This window comes from Saccopteryx leptura, unplaced genomic scaffold (assembly GCF_036850995.1).
Source record: "Saccopteryx leptura isolate mSacLep1 unplaced genomic scaffold, mSacLep1_pri_phased_curated manual_scaffold_16, whole genome shotgun sequence".
NCBI classification, from domain to species: Eukaryota; Metazoa; Chordata; class Mammalia; order Chiroptera; family Emballonuridae; genus Saccopteryx; species Saccopteryx leptura.
The window spans coordinates 1,394,836-1,412,238 of NW_027095698.1; the positions used below are offsets into that span (position 1 = coordinate 1,394,836).

The 17,403-nt window shown below is 37.5% G+C and overlaps 1 protein-coding gene across 1 annotated transcript in view; it reads right to left on the reverse strand.

The window, feature by feature from the left end:
• The window catches only part of LOC136386829 (tRNA-uridine aminocarboxypropyltransferase 2-like), a 40,211-nt gene extending 24,708 nt beyond the window's left edge, over positions 1-15,503 (reverse strand). The window contains exons 1-2 of the mRNA XM_066357961.1: positions 15,235-15,503; positions 1,701-1,791 (exon numbers count right to left, since the gene is read on the reverse strand). Coding sequence (XP_066214058.1) covers positions 1,701-1,791; positions 15,235-15,449 — 306 coding nt within the window. The 5' untranslated portion in view covers positions 15,450-15,503. The remainder of the gene's footprint in view (positions 1-1,700; positions 1,792-15,234) is intronic.
• Positions 15,504-17,403: the final 1,900 nt, after the last annotated feature.

The following is a 17,403-nucleotide window of genomic DNA, read 5'->3' on the forward strand; positions in this document are numbered from 1 at the left end:
GCCCCATATTAAGATACAACATAATTAAAATGCTAAAGGTTAAAGATGAAGAGAAAATCTTAAAAGTAGCAACAGAAAAGCAGTTAGTTACTTATAAGGAAGTTCCCAAAAGACTGTCAGCTGATTTTTCAACAGAAACTACAGATCAGAAGGGACTGGCACAAAATATTCAAACTGATGAAATGCACAGACCTACAACCAAGATTACCTAACAAAGCTATTATTTAGAATCCACAGACAGATAAAGAGCTTCCCCAACAAGAAAAGCTAAAGTTCATAGCCACCACACCAATATTACAAGAAATATTAAGGACACATCTTTAAGAAGAAGGGAATGAAGATTAAAAATACAAATAATAAAATGGCAATAACTACATATCTATGAAAAATCACTTCAAATGTAAATCAAGACATTAAAAGACATAGGGTGGCTAAATGGATAAGAAAACATGACCCTCGCATATGATGCCTACAAGAGACTTACTTCAGATCAAAAGACCAAATAGACTGAAAGTAAAAAGTTGGAAAAAGGACATTTCATGAAAATGAAAACAAACAAAAAAGAGCTGAGGTAGCAATACTTCTACCAGACAAAACAGACTTTTAAGAAAGGCTATATATCAAGAGACAAAGAAGGACCCAGCAATTCTACTTGTGGACATTTATCCGAAAAACCCAAAAAACTAAATCGAAAAGATCTATACACCTATATGTTCATTGCATCATTATTTACAATAGCCAAGATATGAAGCAACCTAAGTGACCACCAGTGAATTAATGGATAAAGAAGTGGTGCAAATATGCAATAAATGAAATGTGACTCAGCCATAACAAAGGATACCTTGCTATCTGCAACAACATGGATGGGCCCAGGGGGTACTGAGCGGAGTGAAATAAGTCAACAAAGAAAAACAAATGCCATATGATTTCACTTCTATGTAGAATCTAAAAAACAAAATATACAAACAAATAAAACGAAAGCAAACTCATAAATACAGAGAACATTTTGACAATAGCCTGATGGGAGGGGGGTCGGGGAGACAGATGAAAAAGGGGAAGGTATTAAGAAGTACAAAATGGTAGTTACAAAACAGTCGTGGGGATATAAAGTGTAACATAGAAAATATAGCTACTAATACTGTAATAACTATGTATAGTGTCAGATTGGTACGAGATATATCAGGGTGATCTCTTCATAAGTTAAATAAATGTCTACTCACTATATTGTACACATGAAACTAATATAATACTGTATTTCAACTTTAATTGAAAAATAAAAATTATTATAAAATAAAAACAGTAGAAATAAAAACAAAAAGTTGAAAGTTACTTCTATTTTAACAAGACATTAATGAGTATAAACTATGATCAAATCATTTAAAAAGCAATGGTTTTCCTAGCTCTTTATTCACAAAAGTCTCATTTTTCCTTCACCCAAAATTGTTGAAGTTGCAAATTTCTATACTATCCAAAAATAACAGCTTTTATAAAATAACATCATTTTATCTATTTCCAAAGCATATGGCACTATACTACCATATAATATATAAAAGAAACTATTTTCTCCCAAAAAGAAAGCATTTCTCATTGATTAATTTCCAGAAATGCTGAAGGGCTAGGAGGAATGAGTATGTTCATCTGTGTCTTTCCTCTTATACAATAATATTCTATTTGAAATTCTGTTTTTTACAAAATCTTACCTCTGCCGGATGATGAATTATGTACAAGTGGGTAGAGATGTGCAGAGGATGCACTGGTAGAAATGGACACAAACACACTTTCTGAGGCCGGCTAAAGGGCAGAAAGAAAAAGAAATGTTTACAATACAATTATAGGGCAAAAACCTAAAACTTGAACATAATCCAATTTCATTTTATAAAGATCTGCTAACGTTGCTTTCTTTTAAAATGAAACACTAAGAATGAATTTAATCACTCAGACTTTAAATATGAGAATTTGGGAAAAGATTCAGGTAAATTCTTTACCATCTATATAGATCAAAGTACCTGAAAATATCTTGTCTTAGTTATCTGTAGTAGAAGCAAACTCGTAAATCACCACCACGGTCTTTTCATTCATGAAGCAACACATTCCAAATCAAGAACATATCTCATGTCAAAGAGAAACCTGGCAACTTTTCTAAATCATCTGAATCTGAAGTGGGAGGAAACAATATGATGATAAATATTAGAACAGAATTATTACCACCTAGAAGAGAGTTCTAATCAAATTTAGGCATCGATCAACAGAGAGAGTTGACTAACTGTGAAAAGAAACCCAAATAGCAGCCACCAAACTATACTTGGCTAGAATTATATCCACAGAGTGTCCACCTATTTTCTCTTTTGCTATTGTTGATTTTGTTGTTTTTATTTTACTTACTTTTTAGTGCTTTACTGCTGTTTCAGTACCATTTAATACTCATTAAAAACTCAGATAAAATAATAGAGTGTGACTCCCATCTGAGTCTTCCATCCTAGAGCATTCTCTCTAGGGGTAACCAATAATCAGTTTCTTGTGTGTCCTTCCAAAGGAATTGTAGGAACATATATGGATATTTCACCATGAAATCCTACATTTGATATGTGTGTTTATGGTACAAAATTCACCAAGCACCCATATACAGTATATGATGAAAGTAAATTTTCACAACAGATCACCAGTACAGACATATAACATTACAGTAGTATACACGTGAATGTTCTAACAAAGGGAATTCACAACAGCATACTAACTACTACAAAACTGGCCACTATCATTTATTTCTGTAATTTTCCTTATGCAGTTATAGCTTAAAGTCAGAAATGTTTATATTAACAAACCATAAAGTGTGAGTAAATGAGTTCAATTATATCTACTACCTTATTTTACAAGAAACTGTCAAACCCATGCTCCTGCTTAAGAAATTATCTACATGGTAATCTTACAGAGAGGTATAAATGTATTTTACAATATGACCATACTCCCCTCTCCATCATCAAAACTAAAATGGATGATTAACACACAGAAAACCAATATACTTGCTTTCCAGTGACACAGGAAATGATCTGGTATCATTACTGTGCCCTACACTGAATTTCCTCTCAGGAATGGGAGCAGATTTTAGGAATAAATTCATTCAGTAGTCACAAGAAGAGTAAACACAGAAAGGAGTAGAGAGTGACTCATTTAACTAGGTTTATAGACAAACACATCAAGGGCAATGATTGGAAACGATTCTTCATTCAGTGGAATAAAGAGAATGAAGCACATTAAACTTCTAAAATTTTAAGTTTCTGACTTTTTCATATGAAACTATATGACTGAAATGTGCAGTTATCAGTAAGATTCTTTTATAAAATGTAATTTCAGATCAGATGAAGCCATTTAAAAATTCAGAATTTAATTTAATATAAACTTAAGTATCTGTAAATTGTATGATTCTAAGAATACAAAAGAATGCAAACAAATAATAATAAGTCAAATGACCTAGGCAGGAAACGTCGGTATATCAACAGAGCCAAAGGACAGCAAAATCCAATCAAGTCAACAGGCTGGGGGGGAAGCTGCAGATTTCTATGGGTGGCAGAAAACTAGGTAAATAAATAAAAAAAATAACATCTTTAGCTCATTATATAATGGTGATGTATAAGTCCTTAGTATGATAGTTCAGACAGTGCAAAGACTGCTCTGATATTGGTAGTTTTGAATTTCAAAATTTCATCTCTGATCAAAACGTCTGTTCAGAAAAGTAAGGAGAAAAAACAGCAACAACAAAACCTGTTACCTGGGATTGTAATTTCCTTACTGAGGAGATATCTTTGAACTTTAGGAATATTGAGTTCCACTTCCAGGATGATAGGGAATGTTGCTTCACAGACCCACTCCACAGTGAAACAAGCAACTGACAAAAATTATTTTTAGAAAACAACTAAAGTCTGGAAATTGTCTTAAGGGCATATTTGAATAAACAAAAAAACAGAGAACGAGATAGGTAAGCAGAGCACACCTGAAGTCAGAACAAATCTCAAAGAGTAGCCACCAAAACTACCTCTACCACAATGAGTATCAGGCTGCTGAGCAATTTATGCCAAAGAGCAGTGTTTTTCAACTACCAACCCATAATTCACGGACTGGTCTGCAAGAAATTTCATGCCAGTCAAAAAAAAGTTAATCACTCTGATTTTATATGAAGATTGTAGACCTTAGTTGAATTTGCTTATGCTCAGAGTAATTTCTGCCTGAGCAGTCCCTGAAATAATTCTCCTATTTTCACCTGTCCCCAAGTGTAAAAAGGTTCAAAACCACTGCCCTAGGGCACCTGCATCAAAATGTAGAACAGTCATCTAGTAATTAGTGGAGCCTAACTGGCAGGACCTAACACCAAAAGAAGAAAGCAGCTTTCAGAGAAAGATCTGAAAAAGAGACACTCAAAGAGAACCCTGCTAAAGCCACTGTAATAGTGGTTTGCAAAATTGGGCTAATAAAACAAAAACCTCAGAATTGTACACTTTAAAAGGATAAATGTCATGGCATGTGAATCATATTTTAATAAAGCTGTTATTTCAAAAAGTGGAAAATGGAATGGAAAATGAATGTTCAACCTAACTAGTAACAGAGGCATTTTTATCAGTGTTTGACATGATGTTATTTATTTGAAGGTGGGTTTCCTCTATACAAAGTAAACCACATGAGGGCAAGAACCTGGCCTACATTTTCCACTTTTATATCTCAGCCTCTAGTATAGTGGGCTATCAATAAATTCTGATGAATATATGAAGGAATATCTGGATGCCTTTCTCCACCATATAATTTCTTAACCTATTCCTTCATTTTCTTACATATTGTTGGGCAAATGAATTTGTAAAATTTGTATTATTTGAGTAGGCTCACTTTTATTGTTAAAAATGGCCCTGTTCTATGAAATTGCTAATTACCTTCCTGCTTGGGAAGGTCCATTGCTATGCTAATGTATGCTGGAGGAATGGTTTTTGACACCAGAAAGGTTTAAAAAGGAGAGAAGAAGAAGAAGGAGGAGGAGGAAGAAGGAAACCAAGATGGCAGGGTGCTGAAGAAGCCAGTTTGTGCAGAGAGAAGGGAGAAGATGTGCAGATGGGGAAGCAGAGGTGACTGAGCCTGGTGGGGGCCTCTGATTCAAGGAAAAACAGGAGAAGATTCTCCAGGTTGTGGAACCGAAATGTGTATGTGGGTTTGGGAGCCGTAAGTGAAAGGGAAGTGCTTTTCCCTTTGTGTATTTGCTCGCCTGCCAGTGTGAGGCAGAATAAAGGAATAGCCCACCATTTTTTGGCTCCACTGTTCCGTCTGTCCGAATTCAATGAGAACCTACACCTGCAGGACCACAACAGCAGCGACTGCTGGCCACACACATATCAAATACAGATCTCTTCTTCAATTCCTCTCTAATACTTAAGCAATTCTTTATTAATTTAAATGAAATTCAGAGTCTCAGATCGTCCTTTGTTATCATTTGTGATCATTCTAGTAAGGAGTAGTACAGGAGGCAAAAATAATTACTAAAGAAAATATTTACTAAAAAAAAAGAAAATATTTACTAATAAAAAGAGCTAAGCACTTTATATGTAAATACTGTAATAGTAGTTTGCAAAATTGGGCTAATAAAACAAAAACCTCAGAACTAATTATTTTGGCTTATGCTTTGACATGCTCATAAAACATCATTACCTATTTATTTAAAATCATGTCTCCTTTATTAACCTAAGTCTAATTTCACTTACACCAAACTAAAAAACTATAGCTCTTTAGAATATTCTGCATTACAACTGATCAACTTTATATTTAGCAAGTTACTTTACAATATGAATTTGTGCTTATTTGTGTATAATTTAACAGCAATTTTCCTCATAATTTCCTCCTCCACAATGATCTGTATACGATGTGCTGATGATTAGCTTTCAAAATGTTAAACTATCTCCTACCAAACTAGTAGACAACTGTACAATAATGCCTCTCCTCAATCTAAAATCTTACAAGGCCCTGGCCGGTTGGCTCAGCGGTATAGCGTCGGCCTGGCGTGCGGGGGACCCGGGTTCGATTCCCGGCCAGGGCACATAGGAGAAGCGCCCATTTGCTTCTCCACACCCCTCCCTCCTTCCTCTCTGTCTCTCTCTTCCCCTCCCGCAGCCAAGGCTCCATTGGAGCAAAGATGGCCCGGGCGCTGGGGATGGCTCCTTGGCCTCTGCCCCGGGCGCTGGGGTGGCTCTGGTCGCGGCAGAGCGACGCCCCGGAGGGGCAGAGCATCGCCCCCTGGTGGGCAGAGCGTCGCCCCCTTGTGGGCGTGCCGAGTGGATCCCGATCGGGCGCATGCGGGAGTCTGTCTGACTGTCTCTCCCCGTTTCCAGCTTCAGAAAAATACAAAAATAAAAATAAAAATAAAAATAAATAATAAATAAATAAATAAAATCTTACCGAAATTCTTCCTACATCCAAACTTAACTCTTAAAGATTTAAATATTTCAAATTAATACTGGATTAAACGATTTATAAATTCAGCAAATTTTTATTCAAATAGTATTGTATGCCCAACTTATGTGCCAGATTAGGCACCTGGGACAACAAAACAAAGATTCCTGTTCTCGTGGAGCTTATTCGTTCTGGATGTGCCAGAAAATTCCTTCCTTCCTTTAAACTTATATAGTTCACAGGACAAAAAGTAACAGAAAAATTACACATCAAAACACTGTTTATAAATAATGAACATTAATTTAAAATAATAACGAAACTGCTTCTAGAATTTGTATAGAATAAGAAAGGAAAACTGATAAGTGAACAAGCATCAACTGACAATGCCATTATCTTGCTATGTCATCTTGAGTGCATCACAGGTTTTCCAAGCTCTTCCTTTAAATAACTAGAAATAAAGTACCAAGAAAGTTCTAGGGAATAACTACTGAATGAATTGTAGGCAAATGTTATAAAACTGTAATCACTTATGACTATTATTTTTCAGCTCATGTATAACAGAATGACCTAAGTAAGAGCTGAGCTCTTTCCCTCTTCCCCATGTATAACACATTGGAAATGTATTATAAGTACTGTTTTCCATCATTGTGGTTTATTTTCTTTAAAATACATATGATCTAATTAATCTTAATTATATTCCTAAAATATAAATGAAATTTTCAAATAATTTCCCTGAGGAAATTTTATAAAATAAGCTTTTATTCTTTATTTTCTCATTAAGGATTATAGGAATAAATATGTAGGATTCCTGTCAGACTCAGATTGACAGGCTTCTGAAGTGAAATCTGTAATACAAGAGTAATCTGTCTCTCTGGGCATGCTATCTCTGATAGCCAGAAGGCAAATGAAATGAAAGCTGAAATGTGACCAGAGATGCTAGAACCGATAAAACACATTTTTCAAAAATTTAATAAAATTTCATACATAATATTCATTGAAAATGACTTTTCTCCTAATACTAATTTTAATCAAGAAAACCTCACATAGACTAGTGAAGGTTTACAAGAATTATGAGTTTTGAAAGATTGCTTTTACCCACTTTAAAGAAAAGCAAATGTACAATAGAACACAGTAAAATAGTGCACCTCAAATTTCTCAATACTCAACAAAATTTTTATAGTCTCAACAGAGTGAAAAAGCAAAGAACAAAGAGTTTTATCACCTTCAATAGATTAGCTGAATAGAGACACTCCATTACACATAAAAATGCCAACAACTTGGTAATTTTAAAACAAGCATTGAAAAGCTAAACACCACAGTGCCCTCTACTGTCACTGTAAAGAAACTTAATTTGCACTACAAACTGTAGTTTTTAAATTTCTGAACTATATTCAATATAATCAATTTTTAAAAGGCTCTTCTTTATTAATTTATTATGGTAAACGTTTACATCATAAAAGAAGAAAAATAGATAACTTCTACTATGTCTGATTGCTTCAAATATAAATAACAATATTATCATACCTCCCCAAATTATTTTTATCACTACACTTTTCCGACTTCAAGAGTAGAGGAAGGATAAGCTTAGAAAATAAAATCATTTATAGGAAAGGAAGCAAGTCTATAAAGAAAATAAGTATCTTTAGTTGAGACTTTCAGAGACTCGTGCCCAGACCACGCCTAAAGCAGGGCTCTCTAAAGTAAGTTAAATAAAATGACCCAATGGGGTATAAAAGAAAAGAAAATCACTTCTATTTATAATTAAGTGTTACTAATGATTAGTATGTAGAATAACAAACCCTCCTTGGATTGGTATAGTAGATGATAATGCATCAAGATATGTGGTATCCTGATAGAAAAGGAGAAGTTCTATAACATGGAGTGTTAACAATGGCACTCGCAAAGAACTATATACAACCACAAAGAATCTATATTGAAAAAAGTCTAACTACACAGTCATTATTAACAAATACATGACAGAGCTGTTTCTTATATCTAGTTCAAACCCTTGATTAGAATTAAAAATCTAATCAGATATGATATGAACTTTAAAAAGTAGAAATTATAAAGATTAACTGTACTGTAGATTCACATTTCACTATCGTTAATACTGAACCTCACCATAGGTATACATTATGCCTCTAAATAATGGGTAATAATAATATGACTCCATCATAATTAGCAAGATATTTGTAAATACTTTATTTCATACTAGCTCTTCCTTTGTATATCTAAATTTGTCTGTTTTATGCAGCACCTCATACATTAATATATAAATATATAAAATAAATGTATATAACCACATAGATATGTAGTATAAATATTAGAAGTACATCTTATCTTTTTAAACCAATTATGACATGTAATTAAAATAATTTAATCTATAAATAAGAAAATTTTAGTGTTATTATAATTAAAGAACCCTTCAGAGGAACCAGATGCTTGAAAAACAGAAGCCTTGTGTAAAAAAATGACTACCTATAGCACTTACATAAAGTACCTACTGTTAATGACAAAGTGACAAATCAACTGTGACCGAGGATCTTCCACAAAGTAATCACCTATATTGTTAAGCCATTATTTACTTTATCCTCTTCTACAGAAATACAAATTTAAAAATAGCAAACATCTTTCTTAATAATAAATTAACTTAATGACTATTCCCTCTGCAAACTCTTATATTTTCATAATTTGTCTTAAATACTAGTTATTTATACATCTTTTCTCTCACACTCAATTCACTATAAATTTTAGAGAGAACAATTTCTTACTATTTTTCTATAACCCAAGTTGTATACTTATTGGATATTGGGTAATAAATAAATAATGACTGAATAAATAAAGACTATCCACATGATTTACCAAAGTGAGCTTCTAGGTCTGTGTGTAACAGAGTCTATGCTCCTTATCTACCTGCCAACTACAGAGAACAACATAACATCCTTCCTGAAATCAAGAAGTCAAAGATTAAAGTGGTTCCTAAAACCAGCTATCCCATCAGTAGAAATATTTTACACTTTTGTGTAACACATGCAAAATTATTTACTATAGAATAAATAAAGAAGGCTAAAAATGTCCTTAATCTCTGAATCTAAAAAAACAAAAAAGGCCCTGGCCGGTTGGCTCAGTGGTAGAGCGTCAGCCTGGCGTGCGGAAGTCCCGGGTTCGATTCCCGGCCAGGGCACACAGGAGAAGCGCCCATCTGCTTCTCCACCCCTCCCCCTCTCCTTCCTCTCTGTCTCTCTCTTCCCCTCCCGCAGTGAGGCTCCATTGGAGCAAAGATGGCCCGGGCGCTGGGGGTGGCTCCTTGGCCTCTGCCCCAGGCGCTAAAGTGGCTCTGGTCGAGGCAGAGCGACGCCCAGGAGGGGCAGAGCATCGCCCCCTGGTGGGCAGAGCGTCGCCCCCTGGTGGGTGGATCCCGGTAGGCCGCTTTCGGGAGTCTGTCTGACTGTCTCTCCTCATTTCCAGCTTCAGAAAAAACAAACAAACAAACTACCCAACCATGGAAAAAGTTGACTAACAGCAAAACAAACAAATGTCATAAATAATAATAATGATATGTCATGGAGGGGAAATGAAAATGGGAAAAAGGAGGAAAAAGAGGAAGGGATGAAGGAAATAGAAGACAAAAAGAGGAGGAAAAGGTAAAGAGAAAGAAATAAACATAAATTAGACATTTTTATATTACTGTGCTAAATATTTTATGTATGGTGTTGGGCAGATAAAATATATTATGCTCACTTTGTTAAAGATGGGGCTGCCCACATGGAAGCCTGTTGCCCAGGTGATATTAATGTGTGTTGAGGGTGGGCTGTGGGCAGGCAGGATCCTTGTAGCCTGGGGCTTGGTTTTAGGGCTAAGCCTTTCCCACCCTTTTTGATGTGGGGTGGTACAATCCCATCATGTCTCAGATAAGTGACTTTGTATTAGAGACTTCCCTATTTTGTATATTGCTTTAAAGGTTTTTATTTCTACACTATAAAATAGGGGCAGAACAGGAGCTTGCCCTCTTGGTTCCTGAGATTAACATTAGAGGGGAGAGCAGAGAGGAGAGCAGAGAAAGGCCACGTGGAGAGGCCAGGAGAAGCAACCAAGATGGTGGAGTGCTGAGTGAGAAGCCAGTTTGTGCAGAGTTTGTGCAGGGAGAAGGAAGGAGATGGGGAACAGAGGTGAATAAGTCTGGTGAGCTAGAAACCATTGATTCTAGGAAACTCGGATAAGTCAGTAGCTTTGTGAGCACTGAGTGAGTGAGTTTTGGAGCCAGTGTGTGTTTTTACTTGCCTGCCAGGTGCAAGCTAGGATTAAAGTTGATGGCCCGCCAGTTTTGGGCTCTGTTGTTTCTTTACCGACTGTCCGAATCCAATGCGAACCTGCATGGACCAGGCTGCTGTGATGGTAGCCCTGGCTACTGGTTTCACATATGGCCAGGAGCCATCATCATGGCCATTCACATGTAGGTTCCCATTGGATTCAGGCAGATGGTAAAAAAATGAGAACCTGCATGTGGATAGCGACGACAGCCATGACTATTGGCCGTACATAAACATACTTCAGCTTCAAGAGGATAAAAATCAGAGCTACTCTTGTAGGCTTAGTGGCTCCACTTCAACTGGTGACTACAACTACTTGCAAAATAAATCCTAAGTTTTCTTCAGCAAGCGTTAAGTGTGGAGCAAGGTCAAGTGCTTGCATGAGCTGGGAACCAAATGCGCTGGAGCTGGAGACCCAATTCTGCTACTTACTTGTTACCTTGACCCCTCATCATTTAATAATATCAGCTCTAGAATAAAGTTACAAGGAATATCGTACATAAAATACCTAGGCCTGATAGGTCAGCTGCAGATGATCCGTGCTCAATAAATGGGTACTAAATACATTGGTGTGTTCATTATAATCCTTATAATTTTGTACTTTTAAGTAGAAAACACTGGAGAGAAAAATGTCTGTCTCAAGGTCTAGCTGTGTCAGTTTGTGTGTGTGCTCTCCTTCCTGTTTCCCTCCCTCAGACAGATTTAAAATATATATTCTGTCTTTAGACATTATTCCATTATTCTTATTACCAGTAATTTGCAAGTGCTTCTACCTTTTGTCCTCAGGCTCTTAGCAATAGCCACAGAATATAAAAGTATACTTAAGATGACTAGCTACTTGACTGGAACGAGGCCCTAACTCTTCCTACTTAAGCCTTTCACCACTGTTATCACCTTCCAGACGGCATTTTAAATAAATAGAGAATAAATTAATAGCTAACATCCATAGAAGTAAAACTTGTCACCCCTCCCCGATCACATATAAAAATACTTTAGTGGCTGATATGTTGGGTTCTAGTGCATTAGGCTCAAACCACTCAACAAAGCTTATCTGGCCCCTTCCAGTGTAACAACCAACCTGTGCAGCCTCCTCTCTCACCTCATTTCCTCCAACCTCTCCAAGTACATTATACTCTAGACACTGCACTTCTGTACGTGCTGTTCCTTCCAACTAAACACACTTTTCATAAAAGCTGTATCTTGCAGTAACAAATTAACTTGAGATCTTTTAAAGAATATTTCATTCATGTTTAATACAGTTGTATTTCTAAAGAGCATGTTCTATTGAGAAGTTAAATTGACTTTGAACTTCCTGAACAAAATCATATTTTGGAACTACCCAGGCTGTGACAATTATAATAATATGTTTAGAGAAATGAATATTGTTTTAAATAAATGGCCAAATAATTGTGACTTACTAATCACTCAAATCTAAGGTACTTTTTAGTTTTTAAAATTATTATACATAAATATAAAGGTCACTAAGGAGACTAATAAAACCCTTACAGTCTAATGAAATAAAATATAAAAAGCCATCAATTAGATTATATTTTATTGATATTCACCTAATTTTTTAAAAAATTTTCTTTATTAATTTTTAAGGGGGAGGAGGAGGAGGAGACAATCAATTAATTCCCGCATGTGCCCTGACTGGGAATAGAACCAGCAACTTCTGTGCTTCAGGACAATGCTCTAACCAACCAAGCCATGCAGCCAGGAAAACTATCACCTAATTTTATGGATAACATCAATTAGTTTATATTTTATTGATAATAACTAATAGAAGATATTTCTAGAATTGTATTCTAACCAATTAAAACAAAGAAAATGCACAGCATGCCAATAGGGAGAAGAGCTTTTAAAAGGTAGAAAATTTTAGTAGGAAAAGCAAAGTGCAGAAATGTTGGCACACATCATAACCCTAAAATATCAACTAAGTGTAACAGAAAACAAGATAAACCCTAGCAATTCATTTTTATTTTTTAAAAAGCAGATCAGGTTAGGGGGTATGGAAGGATAAAAATACAGAACAAAGGATTTTTAGGACATGAAAATACTCTGTATGATACTACAATGGTACGTATATATTACTAGAAATTTGGTCACACTTAAAATATGCACAACACCAAGAGTTCACCTGAATGTAAACCATGAATTTTGAGTGATAAAAATGTATCATTATACTTCATCGGCTGTGATAAATGTGCCACTCTGGTGGGAAATGTTGATAATGAAGAAACTATGCTTGGGTAGGAGCAAAGCCTATATGAGAAATCTCTGTAACTTGCACTTCCATTTTGCTGTAAATCTAAAACTTCTCTAAAAAAATAAAGTCTATTAAAAGAGGAAAGCAGATCAGAAAAATTAGAAATCATTGCTAAACATAGGAGACTAATTTTTTTAAGGTTTACTCTGCACTTATAATTAGCAGTTTTAAATAGACTAAAAACGGCATGATAAAGCTAGCATGATAGCCTAGCCCTGGATTTATATTTGAAACACTTTTCTTTCAGAATTTTTAAGTATTATCTCTAAATACTGTTAGAAAACTTGTTTCAATAAATCGTATTCAACACCCCTTCTGTTCATAGACTGTATACAGTCCCTTCTTTGACACGAATTATTAATCATCCTCAAAAGTTTATTGACTGTCTATTATACATAGTACACTTAGAAAATATAAAAAGTTCCTTACATTCAAGATTCCTTCTCTGAGGTCTTACAATCCAGCCCTCGGAAACGGTCAAAATGTGCAAAGTAGAACACTCCAAGTCCTCAAGTGGCACAGACCTTCCATCAGTCTGTCCTGTTCCCCTCCTGGTAACACTTTCCTCCTGTCTGGATTCTCCTCCTTTCAAAGTTCAACATAAGTGCTCTCTCCTGAAAAATCTTCCCTGACACCTTCTTGCTATTTTCTATCACAGCAACTCTTTCCTTCATTGCAGGGTTTTTTTTTAAACCATAATTAACTATTTGGTTTCTTGTTTACTGCTTTATTATCTGTATCCACTAACAACCTGAATAAACACTCCATATGGACACAGATGCCACTGTATTACAATTGATTAGCAAAGCACTCATTAAACACTGGTTAACGGAAGGCATAGATCTGGTATTCAGGATTAAGGTATGGGCCAGAGCAGCAATTTTCAACCAGCGTGCCACCAGAATTTTTAAAACATGCAATATCTCACATTTTGTCAAATGAAAAAAATCACAACAGCCAATACAATTGCCATCTGGTATAAAACAGTGAAAATTATACCTATTTTTTTTTATCAGATCAGTAAAAAATATATTTTTTGGTATGCCACAGAATTTTAGTAATTAGTTTGTGTGTGCCATGAGATGTAAAAGGTTAAACACTGGTAGGCTAGAGATATTGGTAATAACTTACTCATGGAAACTGGTCGGATCACTTGTATGAAGTGCGTGGAGTTAGAAGAGAAGAGAATCTAGGATCAAGACTTGAAGAAGCCCAACATTTACAGTTTGAGTAGAACAGGCAAAGAAGACAAGGGAAGAGAAGTCAGATAAATCAAACAGAAGCCAAAGAAAGAGTGTTTCAAGAAGTGAGTATTCAACTACAAAATGCTGCCAAGAGATCTGGTAAAAAGTGAACAGAAAAGGATCCATTGGGTTTCATATCATGGAGATTACCGGTGACTTTAGCAAGAATCATTGCACAACAGTGTAGGATCTGATGACAAACTGTAGTGATGCGGAGGAGTGGAAGCAGAGGCACTAATGGTTATAACTGTGAAGGGCAACAGTGAGACAGGTGATAGATGGAGACCTTCAGTAACCAAAGAATCCTGAACACCCAGGAAATAAAGAAAACAGTACATCTGAATAGCAAAAAAATTCAAACAAGCAGGGAAAGCAGCCCTTCAATCCTTTAGTGCACCAGCACAATGGGGTAATCCTGAAAAGTAAACAATCCGCACATTGCGAGCATCCAATAACCTTAGCGGCTGGTGGCCTTGCCTGCTTAATAAATCGTCTCTTCATTAGACCTTAAGTGTCCCAAGAAGGGTAGAGACCTTGTCTGTTTAATCCATACCTGCATTCCCCGGACCGACCTCTGAATACAATCTTAACTACTGTCATAGCCATTTGGATTGTCTCTATCTTCTCATTCACTTTGGGTTTTTTGTGAGATAACTGTCACTTATGCAAACAAGTGTGAACTATTACAAGCACTACTGTTATTAAGCCTTGCTTCCCCATCAGACCCTTAAGTTTCTTGACAGCCGAACTTAGGTCTGCGATTCACATGACACGCTGAGTCTTGCAGGAAGTGAGGCTAAATAATAACGAACCTAAATAGCCGGCTTCTTCCTAAAAAGCTGTGACAAGTATTTCACAGTGATTACAAGGTCAGCAATCCGACCCGCCACCCCAGGCGCTGAGACGCCAGAGCCAGCGCTCCTCGGGGCCGGGTCGCCGCAGCCTCCTCCGAAAGCCGACCGGCCCCAGTCCCCGCGCTCCGCCCCGCGGTCACCTGCAGCGGCTGCACTCGGGCCTCCGCTCAGCCGGCTCCACCGGCAGCTCCCACAGCCCGTCGGCACTGGCGCCGTCCGCCTCCTCGCCCGGGTCCGCCGCCGCGGGCGCTCTGCCGCTTTCCCGCTGCTCCCACTCGTCCAGCGTCTGAGACCTCCAGGCCTCCGGCCGAGCGACTGGGCACCTGGACGTTCGCGCCTTTCCCTGCGGCTCCATGGCCGGCGCTAAGACCTCGAGGCCACACTGAGGCCCCGCTGCCGCCTGAGGGCGCCACACGCTGAAGAAAACGGCTCGCGCCGCAGGGCGCCACGCACGCACGCACGCACGCACGCACGGCAGGTACGGGGAGGGGGGGGCGGGGCGGGTTTCCAAGGTTTAGGTTCAAGGTCCCACCCCGCAGCGGAGAAGGAACGAGCCCATTGGCCAATGGCCGTAGTCCATGACCTCTAGACCCAGAGCAAGATTAGGGTGTGTGGATTGTCCTGCGGAGAAAGTGAGATTAGGTTAGCCTTGCCAGGGGCAGGTAAGGGAATCCACTCTGAATACACAGCAGGTAGCAAACCCAAATAAACTTTCCTTAATTTCACTTCTTTAAAAGTGAAAATATGAGGGAATTCTGCATTTTCCGCCTTAGCATGGCACCTTATGAATTAGCTGGTGAGCGTTCACTGCAGTTGCAGCAGTTTATGTGCTTGATAATTCAAGACAACACACAGGAGATTGTACTGACTGACAACTGGATTCACGCTGGTCTGTTTCATGCGAATTTCTTGCTCTAGAAGGACAGGGACCTGTTTCCTGTAGCTTGTACTGCGTGGTATTTCTCCCAACATCAAGCATACTGTTTTCCAGTAGTCATCAAATATTGGTTAAATGAGGTTTTACATTTTCTGAGACACTTAAGATCAGGAGGCAATAGGAAGGCTGGTATTTTATGGATGAGGGGGGGGAAAGACATAGAAAGAGAAGAACTTTACCCAAGTTTTTACAGCTCCTGGATAACAGCAGTATAGCCCGCAGTTTTTAAAAGCGAAAATGAAGCCCATCTTAGAATGAAAGCAGAAACTCTACTTGCCCAAAATGGTTGCTGCTTCTTTTCATCTATTAGTACTTTGTTAGTCCTACCAATAAAGTAGTTTACCACTAACAGTATTTGTATTTCTTAAAGTGTTTATTTCATATTAGGTTTTCAGTTATCTTAGAGTCAAGTTTGTGAATAGAGTACAGACAGTGCTTGCTTTCAACTGTCTTTCATTCTCCCCCCTTCACACACACACACACACACACACACACACACACACATGCCCCACAAACAGCCACCATCATTTCTTCTGGACAACTGTAAGGGAAGGTTAGGAGAAGGCTGAAACATCCACAGGTAATGAATGTAAGATGGGAGAAAGAACTGGCACTCATGCCAACTGGAATTGGGAGATAGTCAAACCCAGAGATTATAGAAAGGGAGATGACTCCAAAAATAAAGAAATCTTGGCTGCAGGTTTAGGTTGGAGAACTAACACTTTAGCTCCCATAATTAGATTCTCATGTGACAACATTTAAACTCTTGTTTCTAGTTTCAAGATGTGAAATGTTCTCTTAAGTCATTTATGGCCCCTCTGGAATCCCAGCTCTGAGGTATATGAAGGCAGATGAATCCTGAGAAGCCTGTTTATACTTAACTTTAACAACCCTTTGTCAAATTACTGGCTCTAACCTTGAAAGTATTCAAAATCCAACCATTTATCACTTTTACTTCTGCCCTAGTTCAAGCCCACCATCTTTGCCTAAGATTTTATCATAGGCACATAAGGGATCCCCCTGCTCCATCCATGTTGCTGTATAACCTATTTTACCAGATGTTGACCAGAATCAAAGAAAACTCCCACGAAGGAGGAATACAGCCAAAATTTGAAGAAAAAGAAAAAGATTCAGCTTCCCCCCAAAAAAGCAAGAAATTCACCTAATATCTAGGTTTATGAACCCTGAGCTGGAAAGCCTAGGAAAATCTATTTCCTGCCCAGCCAGCTGCCACTTTATTAATGTAACCAGCCTGGGACAGACCCAGGTAACAGAATAAAAACCATCAATGATATAACATCTAGGAAATGCCAAGATACGAAGAAGAAAAGAACTTGTATAAGATCAGTTCATTCTTCAGAACATATATCCT